Raw genomic sequence first — 17,475 nt, forward strand, 5'->3', positions numbered from 1 at the left:
AAATTACTGGGGCTTAAATTTAAAATGGGAAGGAAGATAGATGTCGTAGAAACGCAAACTGCGTGGAATGCCTAAAGATCTTTCTGGGGAGGGGAAAGAGAGAAGAGAGGCTCTTTTTTTTTTTCCTGGAGAGATTACACAAATGGTAAGGCCCTTCCTTGCTTGCCTTGTACCGGGGTTCAATCCCCGGCATTCAGATGTTCCATCAAGCCCCACCCGGAGTGATCCCTGAGCACAGAACCCGGAGTAAACACCGAGCACCAGTGGGCGTGGCCCAACCCTCACAGACCCCCAAAGAGAAGCTCCTCCATGCTTCAACCTCAAAATGTGGCTTTCACGTCCCCCCCCCCCCGTTATCCGACACCCACTCAAGGCCCACCCTGCCCCCACCCTGGACCTGGGGAGCAGCTGCCTCCCCTGCCCCAATCTCCCTCCAGCCCCTGCAACCTGCAGAGACCCCAGCCCCCTCCCCAGCCCCCTCCTCTCTGTTTTCAAGGACGGGGCGCTTGAGCCACTCCTCACCCAGGGCCCTGTTCTTTTAGGACACTGACGGCCACCAGACCTGTGCCTTTCCCCGTCACCTCGACTCTTCCCCCTGGGGAACCCAGCCCACCTCCCCTCGGACCCTCCAAGTTGTACCGTGGCTCTCCCAACGGCTAATGTGGCCAGTGGGCAGCCAGCGCAAGAGGTCAGGGTGGGATCACAGGACACGGACACACACCACGACACACAGACCAGAGGACGTGCCCGTCTCCGGCCTCGGGTGGACTGGACGCTGCATCCTGGCAGGCCTGGGGGGTCCCCGGGGTGGGGAGGACCATGTGGGCGGTTTGCCGTGGCATGTCCATCAACTCCACCCACGTGACTCTACTGGGTCTTCCCGGCAGCCCCGGAGGGGGAGGATAGCTCACCGCACTGAGGACGCGAGGGCCCCTCCCCCAGGCCCCTTCCGGGAACATGGACCCTCCCTCCCACAGGGCCGAGGAGGCATTCAGACACACTGCAATGCGGCCCGGATGCAGTAGGGGGCGCGAGGGAGACCTCGGGGGTGGATGGGCTGTGGGAGAGCCCCCTGCTTCTGCCCATCCCCTGCAGTCCAACCATGGGCATCCACGGAGCCCCTGGCCTTGGTGCTGAAACAAGCAGCCCCCCCCCAGCCCCCAGCCCCCCCCAGCACAGCCCAGCGGTGGGGTGGCCATGGCGACCATCCAGCCCCCAGTGCCCACACCCAGGGACCCCTGTCCTAGACCCCTCACCACCTGGCCTCCCAACTGCCCGGCTAACACGGGCCCACAGGCCTCTGGTTCTGGATCGACCTGGGGGGGGGGGGGGTTCTTCTCTGCCTCCTCAGGTGCCGGAGGGAAGGACCTGCCCGCCCGCCCCCCGCCAGCGCCTCCCTACCCCCCCATGCTCCCAAGGGCCAGCTCTACCCCGAGAGGCTCCAGACGCTGCTCCCTCTGCCAGTGTCAGTGTCGCCCGCCCCGCCAGCTCCAGCTCAACTGAAACCCTGCAATTAGCATTAAATTATCCACAATACACCAGGAAATCTGGGTAATTAAGGGCTAAGCTGTGAGCACTTAACTGTATCCCGTGTGGGATGGGGAGGGGCAGGCAGGACCAGCGCGAGGGCACTCCCCTTCCCCGAGCCTCAGTTTCCTCATCTGTGTTATGGGGACAACCACGGGCCCAGCACAGGGGGGCAGCTCCAAGCACATGGAGGCTGGACGTGGGCTGCGCTTTCCTGCAGCCACCAGGGCTCTAAGAGGGCACCTTCCCCGCTGGTGCCCTGCTAGCACGGGGACTCCCAGGTCAGCAAAGCACCAACTGGGCTCGCCCCAACCCAGCCCAGGCCAGACACAGGAAGAGCCGCCCGGCACACCGGGCTTGTAGGGAGCAAAGCCCCCACTGCGGGGCAGCCCGCCACCTGGGCCCGACATCCCCCCTGGGCCCCCACATCCCTCCAGGTCCTCTGCATCCACCCGCGTTCCTATCCCCCGGACCCCCCATCCCCTCGGGTCCCCCCATCCCCCCTGGGCCCCCCACATCCCTCCATCCCCCTGGAGCTCCCCCATCCCCTGGGGCCCCCCATTCCCCCAGACCCTCCCACATTCCCTGGGCCCCCCATCCCCCTGGGACCCCTAACGCTGGAGGCTTGTTGGGTCCTGTGAATATTCCCATAGAATGTACCAGAGAATTTTTTTTTTTTTGACCAAAGAGCCTCTATAATTTCCGTCAGATTACCAAAGGCATCACAGTGAAAATCAAGAAGAGAGAAATGATAATAATTAAGTGGGTGAAATGCGCTGCTGGGAGCTGAATGGACGCCCAGGGCACGGCCAGGCCTGACCCGGGGCTGTCCCCGAGGCCCAGCCCCTTGCCCCGTCCATCAGCTCAACACTTCCCCGCCACCCCACCCCGCCCTTCTCCGTCCACTGCTCCCGTCGGCCCTGCTGCCTCCCCATGGCATCCTGGGGGTGCTGACCAAAGGGAAGGGGCCTCACGGGGCCCCTGTCAGCACCCTGCCCCTCCATGCATGCCTCTCCTCCCCCCCACCCCCAACACCCAGCACGCCTCGAGGTCCTGCTCCAAAGCCTCATTCCTGCCCTGGCCACCCTGCTGCACTCTGCAGCGGGGGGCAGACCAGGGAGTCCAGTGGTCAGACACTGCCTTCGCAGGCAGCTGAGCTGAGCTCAACCCCCACTGCCTGCAGGTCCTGTTCCCCCACTGACCACCGCTCCTGCTCTCCAACTGCTGGCTTAGGAGCCAGGAGCAGACACTGGGTGACCCAGCTCTGCTCTGCCCAGCACTCTCCAGGGGTGCTGTGGCACTTACACGCGGGACTGGGTCCACGCTCCACAGTACCAGCCCTCTCACGAGGCCCCTCCCAGCCCGGGAGTGACCCGTGGCCGTCGGGGGCATCTGACCATGCTGAGGGGCTAGGCGTGGGCTCCTGGGCACTGGCCACCCCACCGGCACCCCCAAGGCAACCCTGGGACCACGGGTCACAGCACCAAGAGCACCAAGCATGGGCACAGACCAACACCGGGCTTCCCCTGCCTCCTCACAGGGACACGCGGCTGCCCAGCGGAAGCCCTGCCACAGGGGCACGCCTACCCAGGGGGCAGTAAGCCACCGGAATCACTCTTCCCTCGAGGGGTTGCCTCAAGGGTCTGTCCTTGGTCTGACCCCAGGCCCAACGGTTGGATCTGGCTGCGAAAGGCTGTTCAGGACCCTCAGCCAGGCAGCGCATGGAATGCTCTGGAAGACGGAATCTGGGCTCAGCTCAGCCTGCACAGGCCAGAGGTGGAGAACAAGGCCCAGTGAGTCATACATGATCGAACAGGGATGGGGAAGGCGATAGGGAGGTTCTGGGCCACACCCAGCACTGCTTGGAGCTCACTCCGGGCTCTCTCGTGGGACCACATGGGATGCCGGGAATCAAACCCGGGTCCGCCCCATGCTAGGCAAGGGCCCGTACCGCTGTGCTCCTGCCCAGGCCCAGGGCAGTGGCCGTGCTCGGCTTCCCTCCACTGACTTCATGACTTTTGTCTTGGACCTCTTGGTGGGTGCTGGGGCCTCTAAGGGGCACCCCAGCCTCCAGAACACTCTCGAGCAGGGCAGGGCACTTTTCTGGAAAGATGAGGAAACTGGGTCCCCCTTCTCTGGCAGGACTGTCCCTGCCTTCCTAGATGGTCACCTGCCAGTCAGCTCCTGCCGTGGGGTCCAGGGTCTCAGGACATCTCCCGGGGGTGAGGGGAAGGTGTTCCACATGCTCACCTCCCACAGACTGTGCTCCAGCTCCTGGGGACCGATACACCCATTTTACAGATGAAGAAACTGAGGCACAGCGAGAGCCCTAGATTCGCCGGGCTAGCTGGAATGACGCCTCTCGTGGTTCTTTATCTGTGTTTGCCAGCACGGTGGCCGCTTGGTGGGCAGCCAGTGCTCTCTGCCTGTTCCCCCTGCCCCCTCCACCTCCGCTCCTGGGAACTAGGAGAAGATGCCTGCTGGCTCAGGGTCTTGGGGGCCCAGCTTCCAACTCTCTCCCCGGGGATGCCGAGTCACAGTGACAGGGAGGAGGGAGGCCGTAGCCCCGGGCCCCTGTGCCACGTGCCAGGCCCTGCTGCGCAGGCAGACACGGCGGACGAAGATCCAGGAGAAGACTCCCACCCCCCAGCCCCTGGCCTCGGCCAGCCCCTCACTGTTTGCCTTGCATGCGGCCCACCTGGGCTCCATCCCCCCCAGATGGTCCCCGAGCACCGCCAGGAGTGACCCCTGAGCACCACCGGGTGTGACTCCAACCATCCGGTCAGTGCTCGGGTTTAGCTCTGCCCTGCTTGCTGGTGGCACCCACCGCGAGGGCCAAGGGCATGGGACAGGTGGCTTTCGAGAGCCACGGTCCTGAGCAGGCCTGTCCCTCCCTGACGCGGCTGTTGCTCTCCTCCGAGAAAAGTGGACAGGGCCTGCAGGTGGCCCGGAAGGAGTCAGTTTGCTGTGGGTGCCTGGGCCGGGGCAGCAGCCCCTGGACCTGGCCAGCGGCCCACAGGGCCGGGAAGGAAATTCTCTGCTCTCTGCTGCGTGCTCAGGAGCAGGAATGCAGACACCAGATGTTCACAAACACATGCCCTCCAGTAAACTGATTCTATTGTTTAAGATGTAACCTTTGAAAAGAATTGTTTAATAAAGAATGAAATAACAGAGCAGAGCAATACCAGCTTTGGCTGAGCATGTGACTGGGAAAACGCATGCCTGGCACGCAGAGACCTGGGCTGGCTACCAAGTACCACAAAAGAAAAAGAAAATTTTAAAAAAATTTGGGGGGGCCAGAGTGGTAGCAGGCAGGCAGGGCTCTTGCCTTGCACACAGCTAAGTCAGGTTCTCTCTGTGGCACTGCACATGGTCCCCTGTGTACGCCAGAGGTGACCCCTGAATGCAGAGCAAGGAGAAACAATGCGTGTGGGCCCAAAACACAAAAGCAAAAAACAGATGGGGGGGGGGGGCGTTTGGGTCATACCAGGTGTTGCTCGGGGGCTATTCCTGGCTCTGTGCTCCAGAGTGGGCTGGAGTGATAGCACAGCATGTAGGGCATTTGTCTTGCACACGGCCGGCCCGGGTTTGATTCCTCCGCCCCCCTCGGAGAGCCCGGCTAGCTACCGAGAATATCCCTCCCGCATAGCAGAGCCTGGCAAGCTCCCCGTGGTGTATTCGATATGCCAAACACAGTAACAAGTCTCACAATGGAGAAGTTACTGGTGCCCGCTGGAGCAAATCATGAACAATGGGAGAACAGTGCCACAGTGCTCAAGGGTGACCTCTGGAGGTGCCTGGGGGAACATCTGTATCTGCTGCCCGAGACAGCCAGGGTCAGGGTCAGGGGCATACCTGGCCAGCACCTTCACCCGCAACTCTCTCTCCTGCCCAGAACGTTTAACCTTTGGCAATTCCTGCACAGACACGAAAATACAAGTACTTGTGAGACAAAGGACTATCAAGAGCCTGGGTGGCTGAGTACTGAGAACTAGTCGCGTATTCACGGAGGGCTCAGAGGCCTTTAGAGGCAATTATTTAGGAGCAAAACTCGATGTGAACTGACAGGAAGTTTATGGCCTTTGCCCACACAGTAGCCTTTTCTCCAAGTGATGGTAATAGATTTGACCACAGGGCGCTGTCCTGGGCCTTTCCGGGAGGGGGCCGCCTCGTAAATTCTCCTTCTTAAAAGAGAGGAGAGCGAGGGAGACGCACTCTGTCCGAGGTTCCGGGTGCGGGGCTGAGCTCCGGATGCTCACCACAGAGGTCAGGGCACTGGGCAGAGCTCTGGAGACAAGCTGCTAAGTGCAGGGGAAAATCCAGGCTATCACCGGGCTAGAAAAACGGGGTGTGGGAGGTGCAGGGAATGCAGGACCTACGGCACCTGACAGCGTGCAGCCACTCTGGGCGGGCACTGGGCCAGTCCCTGGACCACATATGGATGGACCCCAGGGCTCCCTCCTGAGCACAGAGCCAGGAGCGGACCCTGAGCGCCACTGGGGGTGCCCCCTCCCCAGTGGGGGGCATAGTGGGGGGCTGGGGGTAGTAAAAGGCATAATTGCGTGGCATAGAATTTTCCTGGAAGAACACAGAGGAAATAAGAACGGGGTGGGGGGCGGAGCGACATGGGTTTGGTTCCCCCAGCCCACCAGGAGTGACCCCTGAGCACAGAGCCAGGAGTCAGACTGGAGCACCAAAACAACAATGACAAAGGAAACCAGAACAGGGCTTGCCTCTCGGAAGAGTGCCGGACACCGCACCCCCAGTGCAGGCTCTGACTGGGGTGCAGGGACCACTCTGGCCTGGGACCAGGGGGAGGCCGAGCCGGTGAAGGGGAGGCCCGAAAGGGTGAGCAGGGACCGGAGGGCGCCCGGACCCGACTCCTGTCTCAGCTCCCCGGCGGGGCAGAACTGAAGGAGTCTGCAGTGCTCGCACCCAGAGGCCGTGCCAAACAGAGACAGCGTGAGCAGGTGGGAGCACATTTGAGCGAGTGTGTCAGCGTGAGTGTGTGCATGTGTGAGTGTGCCTGTGTGAGCATGTCTGTGAGCATGTGGAAGCGTGTGAGAGCATGTGTGTGCGTGTGTGTAAGCATATGTGAGCGTGTGAGTGTGTGAGCATGTGCCTGTACGCATGTGTGTGCATGTGTAAATGTGTGTGAGCATGTGTAAGCGTGTGTGAGCATGTGCGTCAGTGTGTGTGTGAGCGAGCGACTGCGTGCATGTGTGTGAGCATATGAGTCTGCATGTGTGCATGTTTTTTTTCCTTTTTGGGTCACACCCGGCAATGCACAGGGATCACTCCTGGCTCTGCACTCAGGAATCACCCCTGGCGGTGCTCAGGGGACCATATGGGATGCTGGGAATCGAACCTGGGTCGGCCGTGTGCAAGGCAAATGCCCTTCCTGTTGTACTATGGTTTCAGCCCCTGCATGTGTGCATGTGTGTGTATGTGTGTGAGGGTGTGTGTGTGAGTGCATGTGTGAGTGCATGTGTGAGTGTGTATGTGTGTGTATAAGAGTGTGTGTGTGTGTGTGTGTGCGCGCGTGCAGATGCTAAGGGAGGTTGGCATTTTCTCCGTGGCTGAGCTAAATGACTTCTGTGGTCCTTTACAAAGTGAGCTCAGCAGATGAGTGTGCTGTTAAGAGCATTTTTTTTTTTGAATCTCCAATCAGCTGGGAAAAAAGGCGCTCCATTATCACAGGAGGCTCTCGGAGTCTATCACGCCCCCCCCCCACACACACACCCCAGCTCGCCTGCCTGGGGCACGGCCAGGGGAGGGGCAGGCGAAGCCGCCTCAGGTTCAGATGGACCAAGGGGGACCCCTCCAGGACAGAGGACTGTGTCGCTGCCGTGTCCCTTGGGGTCCGAACCCCTCCTCCACTAAACAAGGGATACAGGCGACCAACCATTTGAGAGGGGGCGGGGCCTAGTGACCTGCAGGGCCCCAGTCGCTGTCCCTGGGCCATGCCCTGAGCCCCCTGCCTTGGCCACAGGGTGGGCGCTGGCAGGGTGATGAGTAATTAATTATCTCTTCCTCTGGAGTTACCCCCGCCCCGTTTTTAAAAAACGCACTGTATGATAAATATACTTCCTAATGATTTTTGAGTAAACTGCAATGACCACAATTTCAGAATCATTAATAATTCATGACCAAGGGCCATAAACACTCTATAATCTCCACCGGCAGGAGCCGCGAGTACTTGTTAGGGACGAGAATGATTCCACGCGCAGCCGAGAGCAGAGCTGACTCCAGCCAGGCACCACAGGAGCCGTTCCTGGAAACAGCTCGAACCCACCCCAGCCGCTGTCCAAACCGCCTCTTCCCGGCGTCTTCCGTCTCCTCCCCAACCCCTACTCCCCGTCATGGCTGTGGCTGTCTGTCTGTCTTGGTCCATCTGTCTCTGCCTGCGGGAGCGTGGGGCGACCAGGCCGGGAGCTGAGCAGGGGCTCCCGTGTGCGGGCCAGTGGGGGCAGGAGAAGCAGAGATTTCGGCGCCAAGGGGATCCTCACCAAACGGCTTTGGGGACTCGAAGCCCTGAGTGATTCCAGTGTGCAGCACTGTTCGTGCAGAGTGTTCGTGAAGGGTCGCCAAACACTCCCTCTGCTGACCCTGGGCCCCCGAGAAAGAGGAGCCACACGCAAGGTCCCAGGGAGAGGAGGAATCCTTCATTTTTATTGTTTTCTGTTTGTTTGTGGGCCACACTTGGTGATACTCGAGTGCCCCAGGGGTCACTCCTGGCGGGGGCTTGGGAGACCATCAGGGACCCTGGGAATCCCCAGGCCGGTTGTGTGCAAGGCAAGTGCTCTACCTGCTGTACTACTGCTCCAGTCTCCAAGACCCCCACATTTTTATCAGAGACACCTAATTTCAAAACACTGCAACAGGGCTCGGGTCTGATCGCCCATGGCTTTGGTGCCAGGAGGAGGCGCAGGCTGGGAGTGAGCCCAGGGCGCCAATCAGGAGGGCTTCCAAACACGACAAGGACAGCGCCCCAAGTCAAGAAGCAGAGTTCACGGAACACCTGGTGGCCTGAATCTGGAACAGCCTCGAAGCCTCCCTTGGCCTGACCACAAGGAGGAGTGGCCGGTCCCCAGGCGGGCTGGACAGCGCCGCGTCCTCTGCAGCGCCATGCATGGCCAGCACAGGACAGGTCCGGGTGGGGTGGGACAGGACAGCCGCCGCCCGGTTCTAACTAGCCTCCGCCCACCTCTCATACTGGACCAGCGGGAGGGGAACTGGGGTCGGGTCTGGAAGTCAGATGCAGGATGTGACCACACAGACCCAGGGACACGGGGCGACTCCTCTCCCACTCTCTGGCCTGCCACCTCTCCCTTCCTCTCCCTCCCTCTCCCTCCCCTCCCTCCTCCTCCCTCCTCCTTCCTTCCTTCCTCTCCCTCTCCCTGACCCCCACCCTTTCCCCCCCTCCCTCTCCACCCCCCTCTTTCTCTCTCTGGCCTTTTTCTTTTAGATTTCTGCTTGGGGGCCACACCCCGCTGTGCTCATGGCTTACTCCTGGCTCGGTGCTCAGGGGACCAGGCAAACACCCTCCCCGCTGTCCTATGGCCGTGGTCCACCCCCGCCCCCCGCCCCCCCACCCTCTCTCTGATCTTTCTCAGCAAACCAAGCCTGGCTATGAGTCGAACGGCATTTCCAGAGGCTGAGAAGCCACCCTCAGTACGTTGCTGGGACACAGACACCCACGCTGGCAAAGGCGCCCCTCCTGTCGTTGTCACCTTGAGCCCTTTCAGAAGCTCCAGGTGGAAAGCTCCGGGGAAGGGAAGGCTGGAGGGGGGCAGGAAAGTGCAATTAGGGGAGCCCAGTAGCCACAGAGAGGCGGGGAGGAATGAATGCGGACCTCCTTGCTCCAGGCTTCCCAGGGAATCTCTTAGCACAAATAGATGGGGTGAGTGAAAAAGGGTTCCCTTTGTTTCAAGAATTCCCTCCGGGCTGGTCCCCCACTCTGTCACTTAGGCTCACCCTAGCCACTGCACCGGTCAGCCCTTTGGGCAGGAACCCGACCCCGGGACACCTGCTCCAGCCTCCGCCCTGCCCCACCCCTCGAGAGCTCCCTCCAGGAAAGAAGGACCCCACCCACCCCACCCACCACCCACCGCAGGGGCTTCCCAGCTCTGCCGCTGCATCCCTCAGAAAGGCCCAGATGGGTTAAAGGGGGTGGGCTGCACAGGAAGAGGCCCCCCTCCCCCTCAGTGGCAGCAGGAAAGGGGGCAGGAGCCCTGGACAGCCCTAAGCCCTAAGGAAGACCACGCCCGGGGCTGTGGTTGAGACGAGAGTTCCCTGGTCTTGGAGCCGTGCCACAAGTACAGATGACGTCAGTGTGTGAACGTCGGTGCTTTTCCCCCAAACGGGCCACGTCTGCAGTCGCCTGCCCCATCAAACTCAGATTTAAACTGCGGGTGTTCCTGGATCCTAAGTGGCACCCACTTGTTGCCCGGCTGCATCCCGTCCCCTCCCCACACTTCCCAAATGCTGCCACTTCATTTTCTTTTTCGCTCTCCTCTCCCTGTTTCGACGGCAGGAAAAGAGGACGAGAGAGCTAAGGACAAACCAAAACAAACGACGGCCTTCCGCACAAGACTCCTGGCCCAAGGCCCCCGCAGGGGTCGGGGTCCCTGCCCCCGCCGTCCTCCTGGGCTCCACCAGCTCGCAACTTGCCACGGCTGACGGGGCCCGGGAAGGTCCCTCTGTCCTCCCAGAGGGCAGCTGCCCGGGATGGAAACCCCCGTCTCTGCCCTGGACGGGGTCTCACCGGCCTCTTCCCAGCCCTACCTCCTGGCACCCAGCAGGAGGGGTCCTGGCAGGAGGGTTCGAGAATGGTCCAGGCAGTTTCTGGCTCTTTCCATGAGGACACGAGGCCTGCTTCTCGAGCCCCAGGGAGGCCAGAGAGCGGGCAGTGCGGGCTCAGGTGAACGGCACAAGGAGCCAGGGCACACGCTCGCCCTGGCTCACGCCCTCCGGCCTGCCCGGGCACTCAGACACTCGCGGGAGAACGCAGGAGGCCTCGAGACCCCTCCATGGGGGACCCCGGTGTTTACAGCGAATGCTACGGGGAGCGTCCGGGAGAGGGACCCAGCCTGACCCCGCGGCAGCCCGGTGCTGACCCTCGGAATCACAAACTTGGCTCACGCGGGTTTCAAGTGGCGCGAGTGTGGGGGTGACCCAGACGGAGCAAACCAGCCAGTCCAGGTGATGACGCAAGTGAAACCACAGGTCTAGGGTTCAAGCTGGGGACTCAGGACCCTGAGTCACCAGGCGGCTGCCCCAAGCCCTACCGAGAGGTACCCCCAGCCCGCCAGGGACCCCCTTTACCTCCTTCTTCTCCCGGGAACACGACCGGCTTCTCTCAGCCTTTCGTAGGGTCTGACCTGTAGCAGTTCAAAGGCAGAACCAGAAATTAAGGCTGTTTTGAAACAACCAGTCTACCCCCGAGAGAAAAGCTTTTTTATTTGCAAACTGAATAGACGGGGCCAATCATAATCAAATGATTTTAAGAAAATGTAGCCTATTATTATAATGGGGAGATGGCACACTCTTGCAAGAGACGCACGGCCAGGAAATGGTGATTCACACACTGGCGCTATTTGACTGTGACAAACAAAAAGCCAGGGTTCTTTAATCTGGAACATTAGCTGGACTCTTCGAGGGCTGGCAGACTGCGTTTTCCCAGCCAGATTACATTTTTATTAAATTGGTTGGAATTACAGAAAACGCCTTTCACAAAAAAAAAAAAATTCCTTCCTCTCCACACTCACACACAACCGGCAGTGCCCCCCACGCCCCCTTCCGGCACAGAGGTGATGGTGCCGATGTAATTTAGTGGTAATCACCCACATTCCACATAATGGGCAATTTCCGAGAGAATTGTTGCTTTTCTCTTAACATTGGAGGACTACCAGAGGAAGGCATGCATAAATCCCACGGAGCCGCATCAGGATGTTTAAATATGCTATCCCAGACGCAGCTTTCGCGGTTTTATGGAAGTGGCGGTGATAAAAAGGATTCCGTGATGGGAAGTTATTGGATGACCAGGGTTCAGAACAGGAAACGAGAGTCGCCTCTCGCTGGCTGGTCTCCCAGACTGCCCGACGTCCCTGGTGGGGCTGATGCCACGGCGACCCAGGATGCAACCCAGAGGTGCTCCAGAGTCAGAGCATGAAGGTGAGGGGAAGCGTGCCTAGAGGCGGGCGTCTCAGGAGAGACCTCCCCCTTGGGAAGCCACAGGTGAGGCTCACATCAGCGAAGCTGAAGCCGCACAAACCACAAAGGGCCGAACCTCTTTCCAGGAAGTGAGAACAAGGGGGGAGGGCAAGGGCCACCTGGCTGGAGCGATAGCACAGTGGGAAGGGCGTCTGCCTTGCATGCAGCCAGCCTGGGTCGATCCCCGGCATCCCAGATGGGCCCCCAGCACCACCAGGAGTGATTCCTGCGTGCAGAGCCAACAGGAACCCCTGAGCGACTCAAAAAAAGAGAAAAAAGAGCAAAGGTCCAAAGATGAACCCCTGGAATGACCCAACTTGGGGTGAGCACGCCAAGGGTTAGGAAGGAGGGGCTCCCGTCCAGCTCCCCCCTGCCGCCTTCTCCCTGCCCTTGCATCCAGGACTGGGCATGACCCCACGCTCTGGCTTTGGTTTGAACAGGCAGAGCTGAGGGGGAACCCAGCAGTGGCCCAGGACCATGCGGTACTGGGGACGGGCAGACAGTCTACTTGGGGGTGCAGGGCTCGGGGAATAAGGGGGCACTTGGTGCCAGGGACTAAGCCTGGGCACTAGACTCTCAAGGCGGCGCCCGGCCCCTGTGATGCCCGACACGTCAGCGTGCCCCCCCGGGACCGGGTCGCTGACCAGTGCTGCCTGTCCAATCCAAGCCCACCACCAGCTGCCCTGGGGATGGACTGACAGTCACCCCCGGGACAGACGACAGAGCTGAAAGGGACCGCATGCCTGCCTGCCTTCTTTTTTGATTTGCCTGATTTGCCTCTGGACAAAAACCTTAAGATTTAGGGTTGGAAGGGGGTCCAGGAAAATGCACCAACGTGCTGTGGGACTTTGCCAGAAGGACAGTGTATGTGTGGGGATAGGGGAACGGGAGGGGGGTGGGGGGCTCCACTGTCTGCTCGACTCTGCACTTCTCTACTCCACTCTCCTCTGGCCGTGGGGGAGGGAGGCACACCTGGTGGTGCTCACGTGCTATTCCTGGCTCAGACGTGACCCCTGGCAGTGTCCGAGGAACCATACGTGGTGCCGGGGCTAAACCAGAGCCCGCCACTTGCAAAGCAAGCCCTTAACCCCCAGACCATCTCTCCAGCCCCAGAACGCTGTACTTTTCGCTCAATTTTGCTGTGAACATGACCTGCTCTGGTAAGATAAATGCATTAATCCACCCAAAAGATGAGGCTGGAGAGCTAGCACAGTGGTAAGGTACTTGCTGGCTCACAGCTCACCGGGGTTTGATCCCTGGTTCCCATTGCCAGGAGCGAGGAAGTCGAACGCGGCTGAGTGTGGCCCCCAAACAAAACCAAAACAAAATGGGGTCAGGGTCACTGGTCAGCGGGGACAGCGTTTGCCTTGCATGCGGCCGACCTAGGGTCGATTCCCAGCATCCCATAGGGTCCCCCGGAGCACCGTCAGGAGTAATTCCCGAGTGCAGAGCCAGGAGTGACCCCTGAGCTTCGCTGGGTGTGATCCAAAACCAACCAACCAACCAAACAAACAAACAAAAAACCAAGAAAAGAGCCCTGGGTCAGGCTCTGCGGTCTGGGGTGTTAAGTCATCAGAGAAGGAACCTCCTGACAGCCTCCCCAAGGTGGGGAGGAGCTGGGGGACGAGCCCAGGAAGGCTTGGGTGCCAGGAGGGCACGAGCGGTGGCAGTGAGAGCTGCCCACAGACGGGGCGCTCAAGGCACCAACGCCCAGGGAAGGCCAGGCCAGTGGCGATAAGAGGCCCTGAGATCGAAAAGCAGGGGGTGGGGGGCGGACGCAGAGCAGGCGGGCGCAAGGCCCCCTCTGGCCGCAGCCCTTTGGTGCTGGCCAGCCACACTCCTGCGGACGAGTGCCCGTGGCCAGTCAGTCTCACCATCAGTCACTGGGTCCCACAGGAGCCCCTGGGGCTGGGGTGGGTGGGGGACCGTTTCTTCCGTTTCCATGAGAAGCTGAATCACCGCTGGGCTTGGCTTTGCACTTCTCAAACGCTGCTACGCCGGGGACAAACAATTAGGGGGAGAAAAAGGAAAAAGGAAGGCCATAGCAACAAAGTGTTAATAATAAAAAAACGAAACTAGAACTTGAGTATTAAAATCTGGAACCGAATCTCTCCACTGGAGTTAATTAGAAGCTTCTTTATTCATTACGTTGGAAAATAACCTGCTTCTTTCCTGAGGAAGGAGCGTGAGCTCGGATTATGTGGGTCGGCTCTCCGATGGCTGGTCCTCCCCTCACTCGGAGCGGAGCCCCAGCCCCCAGCCCCCTCAGGGTGCAGGGTGACGCTGCCAGTCCTCACCAAGGATGGAAGAGGCAGGTCGCCCAGCATCCGTCTCCAGCTCTGAGCTGCCCTGGCCTCTTCCACCTGCCTCTCATCCCAGCCCCACAACAGCCCAGGGCGGGGGGCGAGGGGGACATTAATATCAGTGGATGCCGCGTGCCAAATGAAGGGCTGTTTTTCTGCAGCGTGCAAGGTGACCTGCCCAGCTGCTGCTGGGAAACAATAAATAAAGGCAAGTGGAAATGACGCGCGCCATGCACGTGCCCCCCCCACACAGATGTGCACGGGGTGGGGGGGGGGGGAGACAGGGGAGGCCCCACCACTGAGTCTGGGAAATGATCCTCCTCTCCTGATTACGACTGCAGAGAGATTTTTTTTTTTTAAATCTGCACCTAGGATTTATTTTTCCTAATGGTTAGGAGATTCTGGCACTTGGATTTTACCCTGCTCCAGATGCAGACAGTAACAGTCACGGCTGCCGTGGAGAGGGGAGCCACGGCATCACTGGGTCTCAGCATCAGACGGTGGAGGACCGGCAAGAACACGGCCCTTGGCAAAGAGCCGGGAAGCGCCTGTTTTGTGCAGGACTGGCCAAGCCCATGGCCCGAGGAGAGCTGTGCTCTGGGTCGAGAAGGACCACACTTTCCAACTCTCACCCTGCCCCTCCATTCTCCTCCGGCAGGAAGGGCGGGCGAGCTGGGGGAAGGAGCGGTCCCTCCAGTCCAGACCCTGCAGCACGGGCCTATCCCCTGCCCGCAGCCAGCCTGAGGGTCAGGGGTCAGCGAGGGCTTTCTAGAAAGGGGCTCCATCGTGCACAGCCTTCACCAGACGGACCTGGAGGTGCCAATGCTCCACTTGGCGCTTCAGCGCGAGCTCTGGCACGGGCACCCTACCCTAGCCCTCCCCCCCACACCCCCACAGCCGAGGGGCTTCCCTGAGGCCAGGGCTGAGTAGCAGCACCCACCCAATCACAGCCACGGAGTTCCAGACAACCAGGAGGTCAGGAAAGGTGCCTGTACCCGAACAGGGCCAGGGGGCATTTGGACCCCAGAATCAGCACCCCAAAGCCAGGCGGTACTGCCCTCCAGACAGCCGCCAGCACATGCCGCGGGGGCCAGCCGAAGGGGCCAGCCTGTGATGCAGAGGCTTCTAGTGCTTGGACTCCAGAGCGACTAGAGGTGGGGAGGCTGAGGGGAGGGGAGGGGAGGGCTGGGCTGGCGGGGGAGGGGGGCTTAAGGGAGGGGAGGGACAGAGGGGTGGGAGAGGTCTAGGGGAGGGGGAGGGGAGGTCTGGCTGGGGGGAGGCCCAGGGGATGGGGAGGGGAGGTCTGGCTGGGGGGAGGCCCAGGGGAGGGCTTCCCCAGCAGAAGCAGAGGCGCCCTGGATCACACCAAACCTGAAAGCCACCCGGGCTCGACTCCCTCAGGCGACCCAGTCTTGGCGGCAGGGCAGGCTTTGGGGAACAAAGGGGACTCCAGGGAGAGCCCGTGGGCCAGGTGGGACACAGGGGTACAGCAGGGTCCAGGCCAAGAGCTTCTTTCTCCCCTCGGGACAGAGGGCGGGAGGGGAGGAATGGGGCCAAGCTATCCTTTAACAGGGGAACTGTTTCTTCCGCCATCCCAGTAGACGGGCGTTGGGCTCGTCTGAGGGGCTGGTGTAGTGTAAGTGCCGATGCCCCGCCGAGGTACCAGTCTCTCGCCTGCTGCACTGGTAAGAGCCAGAGCGGGGGTACGGGGCGGGAGGCAGGCTCCATGCTCTGGGCGCTGCTGGGAGGAGGAGGACATGGCCCAGCCCCTTCGGACATGGCCTTGACTCTGGCAAATTCCTTCCAAGCACAAACAACTTTTCCCCGGGAGTCGGCAAGAGTCCTGGGAGCGGGCGACCAGAAACACCCCCGGCGCACCGTGGCTTTTGGTCGTGAGTGCGCGCAGGGTTGACCCTCATGTCCGTGGGGCTGTGGGCAGCGGGGGACGGAGACCCCTCACGCCCCTCCGGAGCGGGGTGGCAGGACAGTGAGCCGGGCAGCGCAAGGGGAAGGGGCACGGGGTCTCGCCCCACGGCACGGGCAGAGGGTATGGGCTCGTCCCCGGGTCCCCCGGATGCTGATGCCGGTGGGGACATTGGCCAGAACCTCCAAGTCCAAGACTGCCCAGAAACTGGACTGGCCACCTGGGAAACAACAGCTGCGGGAGAATGTTAGGAAGCCCCCAACCAGGGACAAAGCAGAAAGTCAGATGGAACCTGCCCCACGGCCCCGGGACCTTTCCTGGTGGGACTCGCCACACACAGACACACACAGACACACACACACACACACACACACACACACACACGCTGCTGCTGCTGGGCATCAGCCCGAGGCCTCACATATGCCAGGCAAACGCTCGACCACTAAGCCACACCCTCAGCCCCTAGTGCAAATGATTCAAGAGTCAGAGAAATGAGGCCAATGCTCAGGGTCAGGCCCGAGGAGGGTGGCCTGTGGAGAGAAACGGGGGCTTCACTGCGGAGGATGGGGACGGGCAGCCTCCTCTGAGCCCATCTCCAGGGGAGACGAGCGTGAAGGGATGCCAGGCGCAGGCCGCGGGCAGGAACGACGCTTCCCAGCTCTGCACCAGGCCCGGGTACCTGGCCACTCACTTGCGGGCAGTTTTCAGGGACCACCCCGATGAGACGAGAAGGAAGGAAAAGCCAAATGAGACGTGTCCAGCCTGGAAACCGGGTGCCTGCCGTGGCCAGCCCCTCCCCGGGGGACGCAAGCGGCTCGGTGGGGACAGGTGACCTGCCGAGCTCACAGAGTAGCCAGCTGGGCCATGGGTCAACCAGGGACACTCCAACCCACAAATAGGCCCCAGGACCACCAGTCACCCCACTGACCATCCTGCTCAGTCCCCACTGTCCACCTGACCCCACCCCATCCCCGCCCCGCACTCCAGCCCCATCCCTGCCTCCTGGACCTTGATCCTTTCCAGGGACACGTCACTGGGTCACCCGGAGCACCGGGGCAGGGCAGCTGGCCATCACCTGCTGGCTTCCAGGAAGCAGAGAACGCCACTTTGCGTCATTGGATGTTGCCGAGAATCCCCTCCCCCCAACATATATGATTTTTGACTCTAATCTGGGTACCTGGTTGTGTTAACACGCACGGCTTTGATGGACAAGCCACTTAATGCACCTGCCACTCCACAGGTCACCCGCCCTGTCGCTGGCCCTGCCCCCCCCCCCAATTCTCCAGCCCCCACTGCTTGGGACCCAAGCCTGGAACTGGGGGCCAGGTCAGTCCCCATGCCACATTTGCTATTCGTTTGCTGAAGTCTGTTTGGAGGGAGGAGGCTTTTCACGTTTAATGCTGACAAGCCATTTAAAAAGCATGTTTCGAACACTGTGTGCCAGCCCCGCCCAGAGGCTGCTGGGGTCCGAGCTGACTGCAGAGAAGGTGGGAAAGGTTGCTCCTC

The 17,475-nt window shown here is 60.8% G+C and overlaps 1 protein-coding gene across 1 annotated transcript in view; it reads right to left on the reverse strand.

Moving 5' to 3' along the window:
- KATNIP (katanin interacting protein) overlaps positions 1 to 17,475 on the reverse strand; it is a 107,503-nt gene that overhangs the window by 78,624 nt on the left and 11,404 nt on the right. Inside the window, exon 2 of the mRNA XM_056138799.1 lies at positions 10,855 to 10,910. Coding sequence (XP_055994774.1) covers positions 10,855 to 10,910 — 56 coding nt within the window. The remainder of the gene's footprint in view (positions 1 to 10,854; positions 10,911 to 17,475) is intronic.

Source organism: Sorex fumeus, unplaced genomic scaffold (genome assembly GCF_029834395.1).
Source record: "Sorex fumeus unplaced genomic scaffold, SorFum_2.1 ptg000130l, whole genome shotgun sequence".
Classification (NCBI taxonomy): Eukaryota; Metazoa; Chordata; class Mammalia; order Eulipotyphla; family Soricidae; genus Sorex; species Sorex fumeus.